This window comes from Ranitomeya imitator, chromosome 4, assembly GCF_032444005.1.
Source record: "Ranitomeya imitator isolate aRanImi1 chromosome 4, aRanImi1.pri, whole genome shotgun sequence".
NCBI classification, from domain to species: Eukaryota; Metazoa; Chordata; class Amphibia; order Anura; family Dendrobatidae; genus Ranitomeya; species Ranitomeya imitator.
Window position 1 is genome coordinate 197071885 of NC_091285.1, and position 27414 is coordinate 197099298.

The 27414-nt window shown below is 42.7% G+C and overlaps 1 protein-coding gene across 1 annotated transcript in view; it reads right to left on the reverse strand.

The window, feature by feature from the left end:
• STAB2 (stabilin 2) overlaps nt 1–27414 on the reverse strand; it is a 243987-nt gene that overhangs the window by 22651 nt on the left and 193922 nt on the right. Inside the window, exons 53-63 of the mRNA XM_069764255.1 lie at nt 17359–17505; nt 17121–17177; nt 14045–14171; nt 13720–13869; nt 9513–9617; nt 8644–8751; nt 7722–7915; nt 7113–7254; nt 5386–5519; nt 4091–4256; nt 2926–3032 (exon numbers count right to left, since the gene is read on the reverse strand). Of these exons, the coding sequence (XP_069620356.1) occupies nt 2926–3032; nt 4091–4256; nt 5386–5519; nt 7113–7254; nt 7722–7915; nt 8644–8751; nt 9513–9617; nt 13720–13869; nt 14045–14171; nt 17121–17177; nt 17359–17505 (1437 nt within the window). The remainder of the gene's footprint in view (nt 1–2925; nt 3033–4090; nt 4257–5385; nt 5520–7112; nt 7255–7721; nt 7916–8643; nt 8752–9512; nt 9618–13719; nt 13870–14044; nt 14172–17120; nt 17178–17358; nt 17506–27414) is intronic.

The following is a 27414-nucleotide window of genomic DNA, read 5'->3' on the forward strand; positions in this document are numbered from 1 at the left end:
GATGAAACGTGGCTGGGTCTTTCAACATGACAATGATCCAAAGCACACCGCCAGGGCAACGAAGGAGTGGCTTCGTAAGAAGCATTTCAAGGTCCTGGAGTGGCCTAGCCAGTCTCCAGATCTCAACCCTATAGAAAACCTTTGGAGGGAGTTGAAAATCCGTGTTGCCAAGCGAAAAGCCAAAAACATCACTGCTCTAGAGGAGATCTGCATGGAGGAATGGACCAACATACCAACAACAGTGTGTGGCAACCTTGTGAAGACTTACAGAAAACGTTTGACCTCTGTCATTGCCAACAAGGGATATATTACAAAGTATTGAGATGATATTTTGTTTCTGACCAAATACTTATTTTCCACCATAATATGCAAATAAAATGATAAAAAAACAGACAATGTGATTTTCTGGATTTTTTTTTCTCAGTTTGTCTCCCATAGTTGAGGTCTACCTATGATGTAAATTACAGACGCCTCTCATCTTTTTAAGTGGTGGAACTTGCACTATTGCTGACTGACTAAATACTTTTTTGCCCCACTGTATATGTATATACAGAGCATATACATACACATATATGTCTTCACATATATACCAACAAGAGTCCATACATTCTAGGCTCAACCGCACATACATACTCATACATACACACACACCCATTCACATCATTGGGCTGTCTGTGTCATACAGGACAGGTCCTCCAGAGAGACGCTCACTGTAACCACTTATACTCAGACCAAGAGATGAAGATTATGATCACAGGACTCCTTATATTAAGAATTACATCAAAATGTTTAGTAAACTAGGTTTTACAAGCTGGAGAATAAAGAAAATATTTTCATAGGATCATCTACTTAAATTTAATTTTTAACAAAGAGCTCCTATATACTTCATACACTTATTACATATACATATTACTTAAAAAAGATTTCAATTTGAAATATTAAGCACAATCCTGGTGTTCCCAAATCCCTATGACAACACTTTTTGTCTTGTGTTGTTGAGGAATCACTAGGTTAGTCCCCAGTGGAAATGTTGAACTTAAAGCCTGAAGAATGATGCCTGCAGGGTGCGCTAATGCTGCTATTACATGGCTAGAACAAGGATTTTAATCCCTTCACCCTCAGGCGATTTTCCATTTTTTTCGTTTGTTTTTTCATCCTCTTCTTCCAGGAGCCAAAGCTTTATTTTTCCATCCACATAGCCTTACGAGGGCTTGTTTTTTGCGAGACGAGCTGTACTTTTGAATGCCACCTTTCATTCTACCACATAGTGTACTGGAAAATTGTAAAGCAAATTTACCAGTGCGTTGAAATGGCAAAAAAAACACAATTCCACAGTTATTTTGGGACTTATTTACCATGCTCACTATATGGTAAAACTGACTGGGCAATATGAGTACTCAGATAAAAACAAAATTATGCATGTTTGGTAAGTGGTGAAAAAAATGTGGAAATTTGTAAAAAAATATATATATTTTTCTTTTGCCGCCATTTGCCGAGATCAGTAACATTTTCATTTTTCGGGATATGGGGCTGTGTGAGGGATTAAATTTTGTGCCCTGAACTGATGTTTTTACTGATATCATTTTAGGATAGATGTAGATATGATGTTTTCATTTGCCTCTTAATGTATTTTAATGCAATGTTGTGGTGACCAAAAAAACATAATTCTAACGTTTTTATTTTTTTTTCTCTTCACGACGTTTACCAATCTGATTATTTTATGCTTTGATAAATCGGACATTTACGAACGCAGTGATGCCAAAGATATGTGTTTGAAATTTTTTGAAAAATTGTTTTATATTTAATGGGGCATAAAGGAAAGTGATTTGAACTTTTGTGTTTTTTGTCATATTTTTAAAACCCCTTTTTTTTTTCTTCTTACGGTATTTAATCGTCCTTTAAGGAACTTGAAGCTGCAATCATCTGATCACTTGAGCTATAAATAGCATTGCATCAGCACTGTTATGTATAGCAGAAATGACGATCTCTTATGAACACCAGCTATAAGCCGGCGTTCACAGTAGAATCGTAATGACGAGCACGGTGGTCCTCATCAGACCTGAGCATACTGATGGGCAATCCCTACTGGCGTGTGTTAAATGCCGCTGTCAGAGATTGACAGCGGCATTTAACAGGTTTACAGTTGTGGACTCCCCCTGGAGCTGTTAGAGGCACATGATGTCTGTTTAAAAGAGACATCATCGGCCAGGAAAGATGCAGGCTTGGAGTGTTAGCCCGCATCAAATGCAGGGACATAACATATGACTTAAATGTATGACAAAGGTCGTGAAGGGGGTTAAGTCTAGTAACGGAAGAACATTCATCAACAAATATCCATCTGTAGGGGCTGCAGAGAGGACCTATGAGGAGCCCATACATTCTATGCTCAACCAAACACTCAGAGACACACACACACACACACACACACACACACACACACAGACTGCCACACACAGACAGAGACTGATAGAGACACACACAGACACATAGACTGGCGGTAAGTCCGTGTGTATATCTTCTCTTAATTCCTTATGACTCCTGCAGAGGACTTGGCCTGTGGTGACATCCCAGTCACATAACTGGTCACGTGCTCGTGATGTCACCAATGGTGCTGAAGTCTCGCAGAGTACAAGACCTGTGGTTACATCATGGTCAAATGATCATGATTTCACCAAAGGTCCTGAAGAAGTCTTCTCATCAGAAACTTCACTGATAATGCTATTGTCAGTGTTCCTTTTGAGGTAAACGCTTGGGGGCCCTGGGCAATTGCCTAGTCTTGTTCTCCCTAATGGCAGCCCTGCATATAGACATACATCAGACATTATTTCTAATTTTTAATTCCCAATAAAGGTCTATGTATATTGTGGTAGATATTACTTCATCTACAAAATGGAAGACAATATTCTATGCTGATTTTAACATTACCAATGCAAAGTTTGAAAATTCAGGGAATGTCGTTAGGACTTGAAGCAGGTTCCCATTGCAGGTGTAGCCATCTCCTATATAGCCAGGTTTGCAGGTGCACTGTACATCTACAGGATAGCAAACATATGTATTTCATAAAAAGGCTAAGAAACGACAAGTGCATATTAATACTAGCATAATCAACTATGATTTGCTACCGTGATACCTATAGTAGTATCTATTCACTAGCATGCATGTGTAACCTTTAATTACAGAAAACAAGCCTATTGTATGTTCAGGATTGCTTTCAAATTTCTCATAGATTTCAGCTGGCGTCATGACTTTCAAGGCTTTTTGCACCTCTCTTTGTTCATTTGTTCAATGCTTTTTCCTTGTGTTATTTCTCAATAATACACAACTTAATTTATGGACATCTATGGTTTGATTTCTTTTCCTCTGTGGACTGGATGAGTTGTTACTGCCATTTGGTGAGAATTTCATGTTAATAGCACCTTTAGAAATTGATTTACTTAGAAAATTGGTGACTTGTTCAATGCTTATTTCACCCAATGTATATTGTTGTTGTCATATAAATGGGGGTGGTAAATTTGGTATTGTTATAAGGGGGCCAGGAATATAATATTGGTGGCATAATATGCTGATTTCTGCCTACAATTACAAACTCTGCGTTCACGGATATTTACAGTGAATCATTGACTTTTACTTAAAGAGTATCATACGAACGTAAGATCTTGGTAATTGTTGTGTCCCATGAATGGGAACAACTTGTTATGTATTTCTATCTAATGCATTGCATTTTGTTGTTGCTATGGAGAAGCTCTGCCCTCTAAGTTTGTCCCTTTGTCTGTCCTTCTTGTTCATTATCGGTTTGCTGTATCCATCTTTGGATGCACATGTATATTTCTCTGTTTGGGATTACTCTTTCCACCTGCTGCATTGTACTTAATACAAGATTTCAGAGAATATCAACTCTGTTTCTCCTGGACTCTTATTACAAGTCAGTACGACTGAGTTGGCACAGTCTGAGGAAGCCTGGCATGTGAGTACAACAATCATACAGTTATCTGAGTGATTGATGGCTAAGGATTTAGAGACTCATACTGCCTTGAAGAATCAGAATAGTAATGGAATGCACAATGGCATGGTATTTTGGAGAAAACTTTACCTTTGACTCTATAACAGAAAACATCCCAGGTCTCAGACATGTTGGGCCGAATCCCGTAATCCACAATCCCTACATGTCCAGCTCCACAGTTTAGGCTTGAGTATGCTGTTGGATAGCCCGCTCTTCCTCCAACTAACCATCCCACTGAACATAAATGGTAATTGGCCTACATGAAATAACATAGCAGGACAATGAATGGGACTATTTTAGCATCAGTCAGAATGAAAATAAGTATCCAAAATGAATCCATGTGAATAATGATAGCTGCACATATGGAGTGTGTAATTGAAACTTTGTACTTCCAGTTCATGTAAAAAATACAGAATACTGCAATAAAAATGCATATAAAATGTACATAGTTGTAGACATAAGTTTTGAGACTGATACAAATGTTGGTTTTTGCAAAGTTTCCTGCTTCAGTGTTTTTAGATGTTTTAGCCAGTTGTTTCTGTGGTTACTGAAGTGCAATTATAAGCATTTCATAAGATTTTATTGACAAATGCATCACGTTTATGCAAAGACTAAATATTTTTAGTGTTGACACTTATTTTTACAAATTTCTGCAAATCCCTCTGGAATAGTAGATATCAGCTTTTAGACCAAATCCTGGCTGATGACAACTCATTGTTGTCTTGTCAATGCTTGGAGTTTATCACAATTTCTATATTGTTGCTTGTCCTGCCGCTTTATCAGGATTATCCCCAAGTTCTCATTGTTATTGAGATCTGGGGATTTTCCTGACCAAAAATCTAGGAGCAATTTTCTGATGAACAATGCTTTTTTCCGCTTGGAGCACCATGTCACAAGGCAACCGTGATAACTAACTGACTTAGTGAACAAAACATTGACATTTTTTGTCCAGGAAACTCTCCATATCGCAATCCCTTTGGTCAATCCTCTAAAAGCGGGTGGAGAAACAGAAACATAGAAACTGTGATCATCTCCAAGCACTGTGATTACAGAAGAATAGGTTGTCATCAGCCAGGATTTGGCCCAGAAGCTGATATCTGGCTGTCAGGTACAATTGCAAAAGTCTTTAAAAATAATAGTCAACACTGTAAATATTGAGTCTTTGTAAAAAGTTGATGTATTTGTCAATGAAACTGTAAAAACTTATGAAATGCTTATAATTGTAGTGCATTAACCATAGAAACATCTGAAGAAAAGATCTAAAACCGCTGATGCAGCAAACTGTGAAAGCCAAAATTTGTGTCAGTCTCAAAACTTTTGGTTAGGGCTGTACACAAACTTTGGAATATGAGACTTTTGTTCATGATTCATTACTAGTGTTATACCTTTTGAGCATAAGACAACTGGTTATATGTAGCCATGGTGGCGTCTTCATCTTTGCATGCTTGGATGGCCTCACTGAAATTGTACTTGTACTGGCCTTTTGAGGAAGATAAGTGAAACACTCCCACTGTTGCATCTGTGGGAAAAAATAATTGTTGTAATGAGGGAAATGTGAGTTGTGATATGCAGTAAATAGCTGCCGGATTATTGGGACAAGCACTAAGCAAACTGGGGGTAAAATAATTAAATCTTTTTTACATTAATACTAAGAAGGGTTGTCCATGATATGAATATTTTTCAGAAGCAGTGAGTGACACCTTAGTTAATAAGCTGTGTAAGAAGGAGGACCGGGCCGTGGGTACTTGCTCTGTGCCAGGTCCGGAACTGTCGGGGCTGTCATCTCTGTTGTCTGGGGGAAAGCTTAGGGGACCGACCTAGAATTGCATTTGGGAGCAGGGGGTGTGGCTAAGCTAAAAAGGCCACAACGCGCAGAGAAGTGGTCAGACTTGGCGGTAACAGACAGCGCGCAACAGGGAGAAGTGAGTGCTCCGTCCCTTGAGCATGGCGACAACGCTGGCCCGAGCATCCCCGTGGCCCCCCACAGAGGCTCTGCACAGAGACGTGCAGTGTGCCCGCTGACCCTGACAGAGCAAAGCGCCTAACACTTCGGGCCCGTGAGAACTGCACGTGGGCCGCCTGAGAGACACCGCATGTGTGACCATTATCTGCGCCCTGACCCCTGGGTGTATATTTGCCAAGCCACATTAGGCTCAAACACTGCTGTGGCCCGTACCTTCTCTACAGCCTCAGTATATGGACTAGGAGCTCAGCGCAGGGTAACAGAAATGAACCGCTGCCGCAAGAAGACGGATCATCTCCATCTACAGGACTTCACCGGACCGACCCTGCGCCAGCTGTTGTTGGTGCCACTGCTTGCCTTGCAACCCCCACAGCCTGAAAACCGACTGACTGGATAAGTTAGCCCTATCAGAACTATTACCCCTTCTATATGCGTTGTTCCTTCAACCAGTATATTCTTTTACATCCAAACTGCTTATTTTGTCCCCATTTAACTTTTTACCTTCCTGCGTGGAGTATCCCTGTGTTCAGTAAATTTGTTAACCCTTGCTCTGTCTCTTGTCCATCACTGCATTACGCAACCTGCTCACAGCTGTACCTGGTATGCTATTCTGCCCTCAGCTCAAGGACAGACATGGCTATTTTTATAGACAACTCCTGTAAATTCTAATTTCAGAGTCATTTACATTATCAGCAGCACACACTATCTTATCTGCCAGGCTATTATTTTCCTAAATTTCCAATTGCACATAGTGTGTAACACACTTTAGACCCGATACACATTTTATAGCTGTTGGCCAAATGATCATTTGTTGGCTTATCTCCCAAAGAACAAAAGGACCGACCTTTGGAAATTCATTGTTCTGGATCCTTCTTTTCCCCACCATCATCTCTCTGGAGGCTTTCACACAAATTAGACTCTTGGTCGATATCGATGGGTTCGGACAACTTTACACTACTGTGAGTGGGGTCCTTTATGTGCCAATTAGGTGTAGGAGCACAAATTATTTTTGGTATCACAAAACTGACAAAATATTGTCATTATAAGCTGTTCTCCATCATGAAACAGAAATTCAAGATAAAAGGGGCAATTATTCTAATATCCTATTATAGGTGACCACTTTCCCTGCATGTTATAGCAAGGGCTTACCTACAAAGTGTAAATCAGTACATATTGCATCTGTGTGACACTGCCCGTGATCCTGCAGACAACGGTCAATGGGCAAACTTTTCAATTCACAGGCTACACCATCACCTACATATTGGTCTTTACACTCGCATTTCCGTTTATCCTAGAAAAGAACAACCAAGATTAATAGTTTTGTATCTGTATGGAATTATACTGAATAATACTGAAGAAAATAAACATAATTTAGATGGTAGAACATTACTGTAAGCACATAATCTCCAAGTCCAACATCAATTTATGGTTTCAAGTGTTAGGGCACAAAATAGTCTGCAGATTTTCCCGGATTTACTATGAACCCCCCCCCTCCCCCCTCCGCTACATTGAAAGGGGTGAAGTCTGGTGCTAAAATCTGCATTACAAGTTATTGAGCTTCAGGTTTAAAAATCCTCACAGGAAAGTTCAGCATCATGTAGATGAGATTTGGTACTGAATTCTACTGTGGATTATTCATGTGCAAATCTGCATGGAAAATCTGGGACGTTGCTATCCCCTGTGGACGTACCCTTACTGAGCCCAGCAGATATTGACCTCATCATGTTTTCTTACATTAAGCTACAAGATAAGACTTACTGGACCAATCATGGTACAGATAGCGTGTTCACTGCAACCGCCATTCAGTCCATCAACACAAGGGTTTATGGCTGTACAGACTTTGCCATCTCCACTGTATCCCTTTAAGCAGCTGCAGCTGACTTTAACACCGTTTTGTGAACACTTAGCATTCTTGTCACATCCACCGTTATTTGCCTGGCAAAGATTCACCACTAGCGGACAAGGAAAAAGCTCTTATTATTGAAAAGTAGCAACATATAAAAAGTCAAAGGAACCATTTTTTTCATAAAAATTAGAATATCATGAGCAAGTTCTAGTGAAATCAAAAGTAATCATGGATACAGTCTTTTAATATTCAGACAGCAGAGATAGAGTATCAGCAACACTGGTCACTAGTTAAAGGGAATCTATCAGCAGGATTTCACACCCAACATAATTTATATGTGTGTAGCTCTTTCAAAGACCGCTCCAGCAATACCTTTACATGGCCAGTCCATTGCTCCATTACCGAGAGATCAGAGCTATGCAAATAAGGCTGAGGAGCTATTTGCAATTCTGAAGCCTGGTCACTCCATCTCTATTCCCAGCCCAGCGCCGGTAACTCATGCTTGACTGATGGCACCTTGATGTCACACAACATGAAAACTGCCAGTCAAGTGGGAAGAGGCAGTGCTGGGCAGGGGATAGAGCTGGAGTGACAGAGGGCTTCAGACCTACAGCCCCATTTGCATATTAATTCAAACCATGATTTCTCAGTAATGAAGGAACAAACTGACCATATAAAGGTATTGGTGGACTTGTCTTTCAAAGTGCTACATGTGCATATACATAGCTTGGGGTGTGAAATCCTGCTGACAGATTCTCTTGAACAAACTATGTACCTAGAACTTGCGTTTAGGAATTATGGTCTTATCATATATCATTATATGTCAGCTGTTACCTGTACACGTTCTTCCATCTCCTTCATAAAATATTTTGCATTCACAAGCGTTCTCTTTCTTACACACAGCATTGCTAGAGCATGGAGGCGTGCAAACTGGTGGCTGGACTGTGATAATAAAAGATTGTATTAAATATAGGTTACAGTTCTAAGATGTTAATATCAACCCTATTGTAAAAGGATTTTTCTTGCAGTGTTGCGCAGTAGCAAGCACACCAGAAAGGGAAACTGCAAGATCTATATATATTTGAGTGTAATTACAGGGGATATATGACCGATTATTTCAAGCAGATTTTAATTAGAAACAGAGAGTAATTTTAAAACATGTTGGTTCTTTGTTTGATGTAACGTTTTCCAGTTTTTATGCTAGTTATAGCCTTTGTTTAATACATTTAAAAGAAACCTAGAACATTATTTCTCTTCTGAAGTCACATCTTATAATTACATTAAAACAATTAAATACTTGCGCATATAAACTATTCATTTTTACATTAGTTGAAATGCAGCTCTACGAAGTTATCCAACTACTGTTGAAATATAGGGGCTCTTAAGTGGCAAATTTTTCTGTGAGAATGCTCTACTGTATAGGATAACCATAGGTATGTCAATCTTATCAGTAATAAAGGGGAAAGTTTTATATATATACTGTATGTAGTGTACAAATGTGTAGTATCCGAGCCCACATTTGATCTTTGCCACATCTTGTTTGTTGGCCCCCTTTTAATCTCTAGGTATCACACAAGACCCCCTTTTTGATCCAAGTTGTTATTTTATTCTTGTGTTTGGTTACAATCAGTTTAAGAAAGCATAGTCAAGTATGTAAAGATAATAAAACTAGTGCAAAAATATGAAAAAAAAATTTATGAAACCTAATTTTGTTTCACAGCGTTTTCCAGTCCATCCATTATCGCAGGTACATTGTCCATTTGCACCTATGCCTTCATCACATTGACCATTATCTGTGCAGTCGCAAGCTGAAAAACAAAAATAAAATGGATGTAACACATTTTCCTGAAAACAATATTAAAACAAGAATCATTATTTGGAATTATTTTTTTTTAATATGAGTTAGTTTTTTACAAATATGAGTTATAAACTGCAGTGCAATAGAACAAAATAATAGAAATATATAACAAAGATCCAAAATACCACAGCCACACTAAGGGTGCAGACAAACGGCTGAATAACTCGTGCGATGGTTGCATCGCACTGCACGGACTGGCCTGGCACCTCTCCTGACCTGAGTAAGACAGTGTGATGTATTTCTATGCAGCTGTCAAGCTCAGGTTAGAAGTGCAGAAGGCCAGTATGAGTATTTCTAACTTCTTCCGTCTGCGCCGTTAGAAGTCCAGTCCACCGTAGAGGAAACCACTGCGGGGGCTCTGAGCTTTCACAAGATGTCGGCAGAGCCCCCCGCAGCACCGGACACCCACAGCACTGAACACCTGCAGCGGCGCGCCGCACCGCACATCTCCTCATCCCAGCCTATGGCCTGTAAGGTATATCCACATTATAAGATGCACCCCCATTTTCCTCCAAAATTTTGGGGAGAAAAGTGTGTCTTATAATCCGAAAAGTACGGTACATTTTCCTCTTTCCATGCTAAGCAGAGAAGAAATAAAAATTAATTATCTTGAACCAGGAGGAACAGGCCCAAGTGGAGGATGAGGTGCATGTGGCTCTATAGGTGGAAGAGGCAAGGAAGGAGTAATCCAACGCTATTTATTTTGTGTGTATCTTTTTATATTTTTTTATTAGTTTTTTTTTCATGTAACTGACTTAAAACAACCTAGAATTAACAAAACTAAAAATAGCAATCTAGAACCAAGAGGCATAGGTTCAAGTGGAGGAAGAGGAGGACATGGTGGTATGGGTGGAAGAGGAAAGGGAGGAATAATCCAATACTGTTTTTTTTTTAGGGAACTTACATAACAGAACATAGAATGAACCGAAAATAAACTAAGAAGCTACAACCAGGGAATGGAGATTCAACTGGAGGAGGAAATGGAGGAACTGGACATAGTGGTGTAGGTGAAAGAGGCAAAAGAGGAGGTAGCCAACACAGTTTTTTTAGTTCGGGAGGAGGCGCCCAAATGAAACAAATGGCAAATAGAGTTGAAGATGAACTGGGTGTGGCTGTAATAGTTGTCTAGTCGTCCAAAGATATGGACACGTCCTGTGGGAGCCACATCTGGTTCTTTTTAAGGAATGCTGGCCTCCCCATGTTAGATGAGGACAGACAGAGGTGCCTGAATATGACAGTACACTTACCACAGGGCAAGCCAGCACCTCCAAGGCATAAAGGGCAAGCTCAGGCCTTGTGTCCAATTTAGAGACACGCAGAAGCTAAATGGGGTAAACCCATAAGTTATTATGAGGAGATGTGTAAACAAGTACTCTCCCACCATGCTGTTGTAAAGCTGACTCCTGCTAATACGGACCGTATCAGATAGTGGTGCTTGATGTTGTGCCTTGCTCATAACATTTTTCTACATTTCAGACATGCTAACCCTGCTTTCCGTGGTGCTGAAGTTGAAGTTCCTCTTCCACCTCTGCCTTGTTCTTCCACTGAACCCCTGCTGTCAGGTGGGAAAGCTATCAGTAGTTTCTCTATCAGCACGTGATTGTATTCCCGCATTTTGCTATCCCGCTCCAGTGACGGAGTAATGATGGTACATTGTCCTTGTAGTGGGGATCCAGAATGGTGGCCAGACAGTAATCTCTACTGTTAACAATACGGGCAACTCGGCGGTCTTTACAAAGGCACACCAGCAGGTATTGGCTCATATGTGCCAGGTTGCCCAGAGGCAATGAACAGTTGTCCTTAGTGGGAGGTGTATTGCTTGGGTACTCTGTATCCCCAAACCCTCGCTCCAGTGATGCCCGAGAGCTGATCTGAAAGCCACCCTACTGTGAAAACTATTATTCCTTCTCCTCCTCATCCTCCCAAACTGTCCTCTGGCTGCACTGTTGGGACAGTAACCAACCCTCCGAGCCATGTGTGGATGTCAGGCTTGATAACAGTGTGAATTGGCCCTGCTCCTCTTCCTCCTGTGCTACCACCTCATCAATCATCGCCTGAATTGTTTTTTTCCAGCAGGCATATAAGTGTTTTAGTATAGCTGATGATGGTGTCATCAGCTCTGGCTATATTGGTGTAATATTCAAAGCCGCGCAACACTGCACACACATCCTACATGGAGGCCCAATCAATGGTGTGAAGTGGTGTTGTTCTGCAGAGCGACTCAGCCTTGTGTGCTGCTGCTGAAACTCCACTATTGCCTGCTGCTTCTTACACAGATTCCCCAGCATATGGAAAGTGGAGTTCGAACTGGTGAGCCGGAAGGCAAAAGTGATGCTGCAGCGCAGTTTTTTAAAGCTATCCATCTCCACCAGCCAGAATAGCAGCATTTCAAAGGCCAGTAATCTGTAAATACTGTCATTCTGGACCATGGCTCTCAGGTGGCTAGGGCGATATCCCTCTTTCTCTTTCGAGGGTTCGGGGGATGGAAAGCTGAACACTACTATGGGACAGTGTGGAGATGGTCAGTGCAATTAGTGGTGGTGGTGTGGTGCTGTCATATCCTTCCTTTGCGGGGAGGCAGGTGGCCCTGTTGATCGTGAGTGAGTGCTGCAGGATTTGAGGCTCTGACTACTTGGATGATTTGCAAGGGGGAGAGGTGGAACCCGGGTGACAATGGTCCTCAGATGCCAACTCTGCACTTTCTGCAGTGGACCGGGTGGAAGATAATGCGAAGGAAGTTAGGCAAAGCACAGCCATCCAATCTAATACATTTTCCACATGTTATGGCCTTACCATTCGTGCAGCGGTATTCGGCCCTACAAAAGGACACATACCTATCTGTCGCCTTTGTGCACCAGAGAAAGGTGTTGTATTTGGGCATGTAGCAGACACAGAATGATCTCATCCATTATTTATTAGCCACACTACTAGAAAAGACACAGCGGTCAAGAAAAATTATTTGTTTGCCCTACAAGTGGCACCAAGACGGCTGATGAGATTTACTTCTTTGCCACACTACTAGAAAACACACAGCGGTCCAGAAACTTTTTCACTCCTATTTCTGCTTACTTTGTGACTTTTCTTCTCCTTCTTTTCTCTGGCTCTGCTGTCATATTTATTTTGACCAAGATGTTGGATTCTTCCTTTTAAACTGATAGGATCATCCACTGATATATTTCTATATAACATTGTTATATTATCTTGAGACGAGAGTATCTCATCTCATTTTTCTTTTCTTTCCTCTTTCTTGTTCTTGTGTTATAAGTTTATTAATTAATGCTATCCTTTGCACTGTATACATTTTGTCTAATTTTATGTCTAGTTTGCAACTACTTATTGAATTATACAGTTACATGATATTATTTTAACTCTCAAAAACTTTTAAACCTAATAATGGAAGCATTTTGGAAGGGGGCAGCTGTTATTTCCTGGTGGACTATGTTCACTGGTATTATTTATGCTAAAATGATAGTTCTGCCTGGCAAAAAAATAATGAATACATACAGTATGTTACAAATGCAAACAAAAAAAAAGTAACAAATAAAGGGTGATCTATTAAGTGCTATATAATGTAACCTAGATCATCCACTCCAAAACATTTCTAAATGTCAGTGTCTTGTGCTGTTGGATTGGTGATCAATTAAATGAAGAAAAAAAAACACAAGCAAACAAACAAAAGAACTGAAGTTCAAATCATATGTATCATTGAAATATAAAGTTTGGAGGATTGTGCTATTGTCACAGTCAGACTGGCTCATCAGAGGATCTTTCAGTGAGACTAGGCTCAGACGCAGTAATGTACCGAAAATGTCCAGCAGAAGACAACTATATTTGTTCCCAAATAACTAACTAAATCTTAATGATGATATGTCCTGTGTGAACAATGGTAACATCAATGTTTACAAACAGTTAAAAGTGTTCATGTTAGGGACAAATGGAGAGTGGATCCTAAGGGCTGTGACTAAGGGCACTGAATACAGCTTATGTGTGAGAGACTTATGGAATATTAGCCACAATAAGAAGCTTTGCAACAAACATTGCATTGTACGTACATTTACATTCTGATCCATATCTTCCTGGCATACAAGACTCACAAGCCGTCCCATTAAATCCTGCTGTGCATGTGCACTCTCCAGTGCCCGAATATCCATCATTACACTTTCCATGATTATTACAAGGCGTTTCAGGACTCCCTGGACAGGCTGCAAATACACAAGAAGATTGTACATACTGGTATGACTATGTAAAGTACACCATCACTTTTTCAGGGTATATTTACTGCTGTAATGATAACATTTGGGGTAATTTTACATACAACCTTTAAATTGGTAGCAAGGAAAAGAAATAGTCGTAGTAATCAAATGTTACAACACTGACCTTGGCAATCACTCCCAAAGTAGCCTTTGCAACACTGAGACATCCATAGGACCATGGTGCACTCCTGGCGACAGCCCTCTGTAATTCTCCTTGCGGCAATTTCATACTGACACTTTGTCTTTTGGGTCTGGGTGAATAATTGTACTTCTTTTTTAACACGTGTGTAGGCATTTGACAACTTTTACATTTTATTCCTTTATTTATTAATTTATTTATTCATAAACTGTCTTTTTATCAAATGCGTTTCAAACAGTAGAAATGTTAACTCATTTGCTAAACAAAATGATAATAAATGCAACTGTAGAATAACAAGGTAAAAATACCCCAATATAACAACCCAACTGCAATTAAATCAGTAGCAACTGCTGACCATCAACCTATAGCATACAGCCAAATTACAAATAGTGGGGCTATCTAATCTTCAGAAGGGGTGGGTTCTTTTGCCTCCCAGCTTCCTGGGGGCGGGTGCGCTCCTGATTGTCAGTTCAAACCAGCTGCATGGTCGTACCCCTGGTCTGAACTGAGTGCAGTCCAATGTGTCAGAGTCCGCTTTGCCACTGCAGCAACAAAGGAGGGAATGTGCACTGAGGTTGCCCAGATTCGGTTATCTGTCCTGCTTCAGAGTAGTGCTTACAAGCAGGGCCGGCATGAGGGATAGGAAGGGTAGGCACCCACCTAGGGAAATGTATTTTGCCTTCTTGAGGGCAGTGATGCTTCAAAAAAAAAAAACAAAGCTTGACAGGACTAAGTCTGCAGCTGTCCGTCACCTTCCTCCAGCTGCAGGCATTCAGCACACTAATAGCCAGAGCTTCAGCACACAGGTTAGCAGTGTCAGTGAGTCACCAACACCACTCACCGCCTGTGTCCCGTCCATTGTTCCCTCTCTGCATTCAATTGCATTCACGCCATTGGCTTTATCTGCCTACATCACCAGAACACCTTTTCCTGACTCTGTTTACAAGCTCTACACTCCCTGACAGAAGTTATGTTGCTTATCCATGTTATGTAAATAAAAGCTTATAACCTGACGTAAAATTCATCCATTGGTTGTATAAATTATTCTTTTGAAAACTTAAACCCTCTGAAATGTGGTTTATGTTAAGAAAATAAATTGGCATCAATGCAGAAATATTGATCAGTTAATGGACACAGAATGGTCAGATTTTGGCAAGACACAAGTTTTGTCACCTGGTCATATAATGCACCCAATCCTAGTTTACATCCTCACCTGTGTTCAGTAAATGATCGGTTAATTAGTGTGTGTGTATAAAAAGAAGCCCAGCACCCCAGACCTTCACTTGAACTGCCACTTGAGCTCTGACAACATGCCAAAAATTCACCCTGCAACCAAAGCCTGGATTATCAAGAGGCTGAAGACCAGATCCACTGCAGAGGTGGCTGGCACCTTTAATGTGTCTCAGCGTCAAGTACAAAGAATTAAAAAAAGATTTGAAGACACTGGAGATGTGTTTGACAAGCCCAGGTCCGGCAGAGCCCACAAGACAACTGCGTTTGTTAGTTAGAAAATCCAAAGCAAGCCCCTCTTTCACTGCAGCAGAGCTCCAACAGGCCTGGTCACTTCAAGCCCCTGTGTCAATTAGAACAGTTTGTAGGATTCTGTCTCAAAATGGCCTCCATGGTCGAATCAGTGCCCAGAAGCCAGCACTAAACAAAAGGCAAATAGGTCTGGGGTTACATTCAGTATGTGCGAAACATTTGCAAGGTGGAAGTTAATATCAATAGAATAAAATATCAAGAAGTATTAGCTACCTCTTATATTCCAAATCATAAAAGGGGTCAAATTCTGCAGCAGGATGGTGCTCCATCTGATACATCCATCTTTACAACAAAGTTCCTCCAGGCAAAAAAGATCTAGGTGCTCAAGGACTGGCCAGCGCAGTCACCAGACATGAACATCATTGAGCATGTTTGGGGTAGGATGAAAGAGGAAGCTTGGAAGACAAAACCAAAGAATCTAGATGAACTCTGGGAGGCATGTAAGACTCCATTCTTTGCTATTCCTGATGACTTCATTAATAAATTGTATGAATCATTGTTGAACCGCATGGATGCAGTCCTTCAAGCTCATGGAGGTCACACAAAATATTAAATATGACTCTAATAGCACCACAACTTCATTCACCAATGTTATGCAACATATATTTGTATTTTAAGTTAATTATTTGTTTGAATATCACATTACTTTTTGTAGGCGACAAAACTTTAATCTTGCCAAAATCTGACCATTCTGTGTCCATTAACTGATCAATATTTCTGCATTGATGCCAATTTATTTTCTTAACCTAAACCACATTTCGGAGGGTTTCAGCTTTCAAAAGAATAATTTATACAACAATGGATGAATTTAACGTCAGGTTATAATTTTTTATTTACATAACATGGATAAGTGACAAAACTTCTGTCAGGGAGTGTATAGAAAGAGCTTGTAAGCGCTGTGCTCCTTGCCTAGGAGACCGGCCACCGCTGATAGACTATAGCGGTGGTCAGAAACCTAAACAACGATCAGTAAACTTTAAAATTAAAAAAAACATCATTCTTAAGAATATAGATTACTTTAAATAAGAGATAAACTGCAAAGTTGCCTGTTTTTAAAAGCATTTTTCCACTTTAGATTATTATTTATGTTTACAGCATCATTGATTTCATAGTGCTGTATATGTAAAATGGGGGTACATACAAGATGCATATATAAATTACAATGAACAGAGAAACAATGGCAGACTTGTACAGAAAGGAGAGGGCCCACATCGTTAAAAAAATGTCACATGGCATGGCAACTTTTACGTATTTCTGCTGTTTCTCTGTCTCTGATAATACATTTGTTAATAAGATGGACAGTCATGGATAACAAAGTAGACATCCAAACAACACAAAAAAACATTTATATTACACTTTTCTCACAATGGACTCATTGCTGCCGCCATCTTGTAACATGCTGAATCTATAGTGAAAATTCCATTACACAGCTTTTACTACATATGGAGAAAGCTCAAATTTAGCAAAAAACTTAAAGGAACAGAATTGATGAAATACAAAGACTTTATGGCATTTTTACCTTAGGCTTGCTTCCCGCAGGACACTTTGGAACATTAAAACACAGGCCACATTGCCCCTGTTGGAAATCAATAATAAAGCTCTCATTATGTCACTGCACCTACAGCCTAGGTATTTTTACTAACACTGTCACCCATTTGTCATTCTTATTAACATACATGGGGAAGAAATTGCAGCACAACACAATAAAACCCAAAATTATGCTGCTTATCAATGTTACAATGTAAACTGAAACTTACCGACATGTCAAAGGTAACCAAATTGTCACATCGTCCCCCCAATGTAGATGGTGCAAGCAGACAGTCAATGCCGTACGCTATTCCTCCATTAAAAGTAAGCTGCCGCTGGATAATTCTGCACTGTCGATTATCCAGAAGAATGTCTCCCTAGACAAAGAGTTATTACAATGTAAAGTTCTTATAGGAGATAAGAGGACGACGTTTTCTCAAAAAACATTTATTTACAATTTCTGGTATGGGCCATTTACCCCATTCCTGACAGTAACATTTCCCCTCTTCAATCCCCGTACATGAGGTTTAACCACTTCATGACCGGGATATTCTCCGTTTTTTCATTTTCATTTTTTCCTTCTCTTTTTCCAAGAGCCATATTTTGTATTATTCCGTCAAATAACCATGAGAGGGCTTGTTTTTTGTGAGACAAGTTGTCTTTTGAACAACACCATTCATTTTATCATGTGATGCACTGGAAGTGAGAACAAAATTCCAATTGCGTTGAAATAGCAAGGAAAGTGCAATTCCACAATTGTTTTATTATGTACCCTGTTCATTATACCTGGCAGTATGATTCTACGATTACGCAGATACCAAAAACATGTATAATTATTTTTTTAATTAAATGGTGAAAAAAAAATCGAGAATTTGTACGAATAAAAAAAAGTTTTGCTTATGTCGCCATTTGCCGAGACTGTAGCGTTTTCATTTTTCTGGATCTGGAGCTATATGAGGACTTATTATTTTGTGCCCTGAGCTGATATTTTTATTGATACCATTTTGGTGAAATACAATGTTTTGATAGTCTCTTATTGCATTTTATTGCAAAGTAGTGGCGGCTAAAAAACTGTAATTTTGGAGTTTTGATTCTTTTCCTCATTATGCCATTTACCCATCAGATGAATTTATTTTTTATTTTGATAGAGCAGACTTTTTTGAACGCAGCAATATCAAATACGTGTATTTTTTTTCAATTGTTTTATTTTTAATGGGGCAAAAGGGGATGATTTGAACTTTTGTATTTTTTTTCATATTTTTAAAAACATTTTTTCTCACTTGCTACTGTATTTAATAGTCCCTTTAGCAGACTTGAACCTGCGATCATCTGATCTCTTGTACCATACATAGCAGTTCATAGCATATTGTGATTTTCACTATACATAGCAGTGCATCACTAACTTTCACAGGGGAATTTTCATTACAAGCACGGCTGCCATGTGATCATGTCACGGGTGTGTGTCAATGGGCACATAGAATTATGCGCTCCTGTAAGGAGGAGAAGCACAAGAAGAGTCCGGGGGTCACTTCACAGAGGCGCTACGACACGAATGCGGCGCTGTGATCAAACTTATGCAGATGCATGTAAAGAAGCTGCGGAGACACCATCACGTGTTTCTCGACGCAAGCAGTGAATAGCCAGGCCTTTCCCTGGGAAGGAACAACCACGGGAAGGGCAGCATCCTATGAAGGAAAGCCACCTATGCCAAGCATGGTATCCATCCACAGACAGCTGTTTCGGGGTTTTTGCCCCTCATCAGTGTGGAGTAGGAATCTGGCTATTCGGAGCAGTGCCTAGTAAAAAGGCTATAAAGGCACAGATGATTGGCCTCGGGGAGACCAAAACATCCAACACCGCGGAGACACCATCACGTGCTTCTCAACGCAGTGATTCCAGAACACTGCCCCCATCCCTTATGAGAAATATGCAAATGCATGTAAAGAAGCTGCGGAGACACCATCACGTGTTTCTCGACGCAAGCAGTGAATAGCCAGGCCTTTCCCCGGGAAGGAACAACCACGGGAAGGGCAGCATCCTATGAAGGAAAGCCACCTATGCCAAGCATGGTATCCATCCACAGACAGCTGTTTCGGGGTTTTTGCCCCTCATCAGTGTGGAGTAGGAATCTGGCTATTAGGAGCAGTGCCTAGTAAAAAGGCTATAAAGGCACAGATGATTGGCCTCGGGGAGACCAAAACATCCAACACCGCGGAGACACTGTTGGGGTTGGCGGAACGCACCAAATATATAATTTATTAAATGGAATTGGTGCGTTCGCAACCCGGGATCCACCGTGCAGGAAAGCACCTGCTGCTAAATAATGGCGGCTCTATATGGCAGTATATACCAACTCTGTTAGCTTCACAGAGTAACCGCGAGAGGAAAGCTCTGTGCCCTGTTAGACTTTCACAGAGGCACAGGCTAACTACCCAGATGTGAGCAGTGAGTGGTCATGCATGCATACAAAACTCCTCGCCGGAGATGCCAGCATTCTAGGGGCTTATTTCAGCCGGGTCCCTGAACACACTTGAACACAATCTCCTCGCCGGAGGTGCCAGCATTCTAGGGGCTTATTTCAGCCGGGTCCCTGAACACATTCAAAAACATGACCACATTGGCGCAAAGCATATAGCATAAGACGATACTAGCGCATGGCCGTGCGGTCATGCGCAGTTTATATAGTTGCAGCACAGGAAGCTGCTACTGAAGTTTTTGCCCTTTCAGGACCTTCCAGAAGGACCAATGGAAAGTGCTGCAGTACCTGAGCATGTTTTGCCCTTTCAGGACCTTCCAGAAGGACCAATGGAATGTACTGCAGCACCTGAGCATGTGACCGAACATGTGGCCCTCGACCTCCAATGGGAGACCCTGCCCTGGGCATGCTCAGTGTGAGTAAACAAGGACTTAGTCCCAGAGAGGCTCGCTCGCCGCAGATCAGTGCAGGGTACCATAGGAAAGCCAGAAAAGGCAGTAGTGACCCTATGCACCGAATCAGCCCCAGCGAGACGCTGGGAGCGACGTCTCCGCTGAGCAGAGCCCACTGCGGCCAATACCGAATGGGGGAACGCAGCAGACACGGATCGAGATTCCCCCTGTGCAGCAGAGGAAACTCGACTCCTAACATTACCCCCCCTCCTAGGGCCCCCCCCCTCCGAGCCTCACTACGCTCAAAAGCTGCGATAAGCAGCGGAGCCCGAATGTGCTCCACAGGCTCCCAGGTTCTATCCTCTGGGCCGTGACCCTTCCAGTCCACCAGATAAAATTTCTTGCCACGTACCACCTTGCACCCCACAATAGCATTCACCTCAAACTCATCCGTGGATGAACCCGATGTCCCAGCAGATGACTCGGAAAACCGGGACAAATGAACGGGCTTTAAGAGGGAAACGTGGAAAGTATCGGTGATACCAAGGCGTGGAGGAATAGCCAAACGGTAGACCACAGGGTTGACCTGTTCCAGAACCTTAAACGGGCCAATGTAGCGAGGAGCAAACTTAGTGGACTCAACTCGCAGCCTGATGTTATCGGCGGAGAGCCACACTAAGTCGCCAGGAGCAAAGACCGGAGCGGGGCGCCGGTGTGTATCAGCCGAAACCCTCATTCTCTCCTTGGAGGCCCCGAAACAGCTGTCTGTGGATGGATACCATGCTTGGCATAGGTGGCTTTCCTTCATAGGATGCTGCCCTTCCCGTGGTTGTTCCTTCCCGGGGAAAGGCCTGGCTATTCACTGCTTGCGTCGAGAAACACGTGATGGTGTCTCCGCAGCTTCTTTACATGCATCTGCATATTTCCCATAAGGGATGGGGGCAGTGTTCTGGAATCACTGCGTTGAGAAACACGTGATGGTGTCTCCGCGGTGTTGGATGTTTTGGTCTCCCCGAGGCCAATCATCTGTGCCTTTATAGCCTTTTTACTAGGCACTGCTCCTAATAGCCAGATTCCTACTCCACACTGTTGAGGGGCAAAAACCCCGAAACAGCTGTCTGTGGATGGATACCATGCTTGGCATAGGTGGCTTTCCTTCATAGGATGCTGCCCTTCCCGTGGTTGTTCCTTCCCGGGGAAAGGCCTGGCTATTCACTGCTTGCGTCGAGAAACACGTGATGGTTGTTCCTTCCCGGGGAAAGGCCTGGCTATTCACTGCTTGCGTCGAGAAACACGTGATGGTGTCTCCGCAGCTTCTTTACATGCATCTGCATATTTCCCATATGGGATGGGGGCAGTGTTCTGGAATCACTGCGTTGAGAAACACGTGATGGTGTCTCCGCGGTGTTGGATGTTTTGGTCTCCCCGAGGCCAATCATCTGTGCCTTTATGTGATCAAACTTATGGCGGCAAATCACTTGCCCATCCCGGTCGCAGGGGTGGTATGGATGAACATAGAGGACTGCGGAAAAGACATCGGAAGAAGAGGAGTGGTACTGGTGGATGGAGAGGTAGCTAAAGACCATACCATGACCCTGGGCATGAATGTGTTAAAAGACCTTAGAAGCCTGGTTTTCAACGAGCCCCGTAACAGTTCCTGCAACAATGGAGCGACCAAACCCCCCAGAGAAGGGTCTTTCAACAATTGATACAGACCGCCCAGGTCCGGGAAGCATACAGCGACGGAAAGTAACTCGGCAAAGTCATCGCCCCCGCCTCAGTCAATCGAGTGTTGCCCCTGGGCAGACGGTGCTTCCCCTGCCTATACGAACTGGCATACCGCTGGAAGGGGTCAAAGTCCAAATTGAGCCCAGCAGAGTCGACCAGCTGCCGTCAGGAATATTGGTCACGCGGTCCCTGGCTACTGGAACTGTCCTTGTGCGCTGCATAAATTTTGGGGGGACAGATGCAACTTTGCCTCTCAGAAGCGAAGTCGTCCAAGTCCTGGGCCTCCCAGACGAGTTGGTCCCAACTGAGGCGGTACAGCTGATTGCAAGGCCAGAAGATCCATGGCTGGTGACCATCAAAGCGGAGGCAGCTCCAGACCCCAGATTACTGCAAGAAGGGCGCCAGATACTGGAACGCATGAGGGCGGAGCTCTCAGAACTTACTTCGCAGTAGGTACCTCAGGTGGAAGCCTTATTGGGGAAATATCAGGAGGTGTTCGCCAAAGATGAAGATGACTTTGGACGTACCACGGCCATCACCCACGAGATACCCACCGGGGATGCGGCACCAATAATAACGAGCTCCCACAGAGACGGTGAGGTCTTCTGGCCCCATAGACCTACTGGCAATTAGTTACTTTACAATTGGACCAGCACACCAAGGCTATGAGCATTGTTTAGTGATGATAGACCACTTTACTAAATTAGCTGCAGTGACGCCCACGCACGACCAGACTGCCGAGTCTGCTGCTCACGCAATTTGCAAACATTTCATACAGGTGTACGGGTGTCCCAAGTGCATCCATTCTGATCAAGGGGCCCGCTTCCTCTCTAGAGTGATGGAGGAGCTGCACCAGCTGTACAAAATCAATAAGTCCTGGACCACCCCTTATCATCCACAGGGGAATGGGGCTTGTGGAAGATTTAACCGCACTCTGATTCAAATGCTGAGGTCACTGGAAGAGGAACAGAAGGCAAAATGGACTGAGTCTGTCCCTGAATTGGTGTGGGCATATAACAATCAGAAACACAGCACCACCAGATTCACCCCCTACTCTTTGTTGTTTGGCCAACCTGGGAAGGGGCTGGCAGAGCTGGAGCTGGAACCTGAGGAGGACTACCTACGGACGGGGGTGTACTCCTGGGTTCAAGAACATCGTCGTCGGCTGCGGACAATTCAACGTCTAGTGCAGAACCGGCTGCAAGAATTGGAGCATCCCTAGGTAGCTCCTCAAAAGGGGACAGCCCTGCGGCCTGGAGACCGAGTCTTAGTGAGGGAAAAGTGCCCACACAACAAACTAGAGTACTGGTGGGAGAAAAGGCCGTACCGAGTGAAGTGGCGGCTCGGCAACGGGGGTCCCGTTTATGAGGTCCAGCCCAAAACGGAAGAGGGGACTCCAACCCGCACACTGCACAGGAATATGTTGCGTCCATGTTTGTCTCGAGATCCTGAATCAGTCCAATTGGCTCCAGCACCCCCACTGGCTGCGCCAGTGATCAATGTTGATGTGGAAGACGAGGAAGACTCCCAATCTCTCCCAGGGAACCCAGAAACAGGGCTGGTGCCTGAAACTACCAACGTATCAGAGAAAACCTTGACTCCTCCCACAGCAGTTGACACCACCGCCCCAGCTGATTTGAGATGCTCTGAACGTTCAACGGCTGGTGTATCCCCCGTTTGCTACAATCAGGACGAGTTCATCTGGCAGCAGATTGTGCAAGGACTGGAAGATTGCCAACAGGAACTCCTGAAAATCTCACCCGTGGAATGGTGAGCAGAAAGAGGGGGGGAATGTAAGGAGGTGAAGCACAAGAAGAGTTCCGGGTGGTTACCTCTCGGCTCCGTGCCTGGAACCATTGAGCTGTGCTACAGGTTCACCAGGGGGCAGACTTAGAGACCGGGACAGGAAGGAAGCCGGGCAGAGAGCGGGAAAGGTGTGCGCGCAAGGGCCAGAGCAGCGTGAGCAGCGGTCAGAGCAGCGGTCAGAGCAGCGTGAGCAGTGGTCAGAGCAGGACGCAGCTGCACTCCGGGAAAGAGGGAGAGCTGCCATCAGAGGACAAATACAGGGAGATCGCCCAAAAAGACTACATCTTGTGAGTACATGAAAGCAGACTCTGCTGTGACTGAAGAGGGGCACCTTGACACCCATGCGGAGACAGTTGCATGTGCAGAGACTGTGACCCCTGGTACCCACGTTACCAGTGCAGAGCCCTTGATTCCTGTTGAGAGACTTATTAATAGACTGACCATCGTTTTCCCGGAATAGGCTGTGCTGTAAAAGTTAAAGACTCAGAGCTGGTGTATAGCACATTAACTCTCGAATCCCCAGGCAACAGGTTCTTACAGACTACTCAGCTCATGGACAACAGAGGGACGACAAGTGCCGCTGTATCTCGGCACCTACGTTGGAGAAGATGACCCTTCAAGCAAGTCCTCATCAGATTGATAAGTGTTTTTTTCCCAAGAAATTCCATTTTCTACTGTTACATACTTTTGCACTGTTATATTGTTAGTTATATTCCACTTCTTCTTCCCTGCGAGGAGAACCTGATTCCTGTTAATAAACCCCTCAACTGTTGGTCTGTCTGTTCCGTGGTGACACACTCAGTACCTGCATCCTATTACACCCCCTCCTGACGGCCCATGTTAATTTCTGCTGGTGAAGATTGACATTTAATAGGTTAACCCCTTTCTGACCTCGGACGGGATAGTATGTCCGAGGTCAGATCCCTTGCTTTGATGCAGGGCTCCGCGGTGAGCCCGCATCAAAGCCGGGACATGTCAGCTGTTTTGAACAGCTGACATGTGCCCGTAATAGGCGCGGGCAGAATCGCGATCTGCCCGCACCTATTAACTAGTTAAATGCCGCTGTCAAACGCAGACAGCGGCATTTAACTACCGCTTCCGGCCGGGCGGCCGGAAATGACATCATCGCCGCCCCCGTCATATGATCGGGGGTCGGCGATGCGTCAGGATGGTAACCATAGAGGTCCTAGAGACCTCTATGGTTACTGATCACCGGTGGCTGTGAGCGCCACCCTGTGGTCGGCGCTCACAGCACACCTCCATTTCTGCTACATAGCAGCGATCAGCAGATCGCTGCTATGTAGCAGAGGCGATCGAGTTGTGCCTGCTTCTAGCCTCCCATGGAGGCTATTGAAGCATGGCAAAAGTAAAAAAAAAAGTTAAAAAAAATGTGAAAAAAATAAAAAAAATATAAAAGTTTAAATCACCCTTTCGCCCCAATCAAAATAAATCAATAAAAAAAAAATCAAATCTACACATATTTGGTATCGCCGCGCTCAGAATCGCCCGATCTATCAATTAAAAAAAAGCATTAACCTGATCGCCAATTGGCGTAGCGAGAAAAAATTTTGAAACGCCAGAATTACGTTTTTTAGGTCGCCGCGACATTGCATTAAAATGCAATAACGGGCGATCAAAAGAACGTATCTGCACCAAAATGCTATCGTTAAAAACGTCATCTTGTCACGCAAAAAATAAGCCCTCAACCGACCCCAGATCACGAAAAATGGAGACGCTATGAGTATCGGAAAATGGCGCAATTATTTTTTTTTAGCAAAGTTTGGAATTTTTTTTCACCACTTAGATAAAAAATAACCTAGTCATGTTAGGTGTCTATGAACTCGTACTGACCTGGAGAATCATAATGGCTGGTCAGTTTTAGCATTTAGTGAACCTAGCAAAAAAGCCAAACAAAAAACAAGTGTGAGATTGCACTTTTTTTGCAATTTCACCGCACTTGGAATTTTTTTCCCGTTTTCTAGTACACGACATGCTAAAACCAATGATGTCGTTCAAAAGTACAACTCGTCCCGCAAAAAATAAGCCCTCACATGGCCAAATTGACGAAAAAATAAAAAAGTTATGGCTCTGGGAAAGAGGGGAGTGAAAAACGAACACGGAAAAACGAAAAATCCCAAGGTCATGAAGGGGTTAAATGTCGTGGGTGGAAATTAAATCAGCCATCACCTGCCAGGAAATATCTGCCAGGAGCACGAAATATGAAGTAAATGTACGTAGTATGTCGTGAAGGAGTTGGAGTTGAACATTTTTACTCTCATTATGATATTCAAATCATTGCTGCATCTTTTTTTGTGATACATGAGGCTTAGGTTTTATGTTATTTTTATACAAAAATATTGCATAAAAAAGAACAACCACAATGGGTTCAACTTTCTGTGCACCCATCAAACAATTGATTTTTGGCTAATAAATGTCTGACCTTTCTATTCCTCCCATTTATCTTTATTGTATTTTTAACCCCTTCACTACCAAGCCTGTTTTCACGAAAACACATTAAAACAATGTGGAAGGAAAAGATAAACATTTAACTTTTTTTCACAAAATTGTTACTTTAGCTCCAATTTTTTTATTTCAACAAGAGTAACAGGATAACATGGACCCCAACATTTGTTGTGCAATTTCTCTTGAGTACGCTATATGTGATAGAAAACTACTTTTTGGGTGCATGGCAAGGCTCAGAAGGGAAGGAGCACCGTTTGACTTTTTGAATGCAAAATTGTCTGGAAACGATAGCGGATACAATGTCGTGTTTACAGATCCCCTGATGTGCCTAAACAGTGGAAACCCCCCACAAATGACCCCATTTTGGAAACTAGAGCCCTCAATGAATTTATGTAGATGTATGGTGAGCATCTTGAACCCCCAGGTGCTTCACAGAATTTTATAACTTGAACAGTGAAGATAAAAAAAAATCACATTTTTCCCTCAAAAAATGTTGATTTAGCCCCAGTTTTTCATTTTCACAAGAGTAACAGGAGAAAATGAATCCCAAAATTTGTTGTGCAATTTGTCCAGAGTATGCGAGTACCCTGTATATGGTGGGAAACTACTGTTTGGACAGACTGTTGAGCTCCAAAAGGAAGGAGTGATGTTTTAGCTTGCAGACTTTGATGGAATTGTTTTCAGGTGCAATGCCGATTTGCAAAGTCCTTGAAGTGCCTAAACAGTAAAAAAAAAAAAAAACACCAGTACCCTACATTGGTATTGATCTACTGTTTTCCTGGTATGTGAATTTTATAATATGGTGGCATACGAGAATTTTGTAGAGTACATCAGGTTGGCATATCTAAGTTGTGTACAGTGCATCAGGTTGGCATATGTAAGTTGTGTATAGTGCATTAGGGAAATGTTGCTCTGGAACTATATGGGCACCTTCAATTTCAGAAGTACTGGGGCCTTCCCCTTCCTAATTTCCAAATACTAGTGCCTTGATCACTACCACCTGAAACTGAAGAAAGGTCTCAGTATCGCCTACAGATCGTGATAGGACATAAGCATTTTACATTGCCTGTACAATGTACAATTGTACAATGTGTGATGCCAGATTTTTGTATTACACCATAGCCTTCTGCATGGCACTGGAGGACTTGATCAAAGAGATCAACTCCCCCCATGTACTTATTGAACCACAGGACACACTATGGCTTGGGTACCTGTGTAGTCGTATGATCTGCAGCAGTGGGGGTGCTGCCATTACCATGTTTGGTGGTCAAGAAACGGACAGCAGAGAGGGTTTTGAACAGCGGGATGCTGGTGTATAAGTTTTTCACGTAGGTGATAACCGATATCCAGCAGTGGGTGCACCAATTCCAACATAATTTCCCCACTCAGAAGAAGAAGTGAACAGGAACAAGTCAGGAACT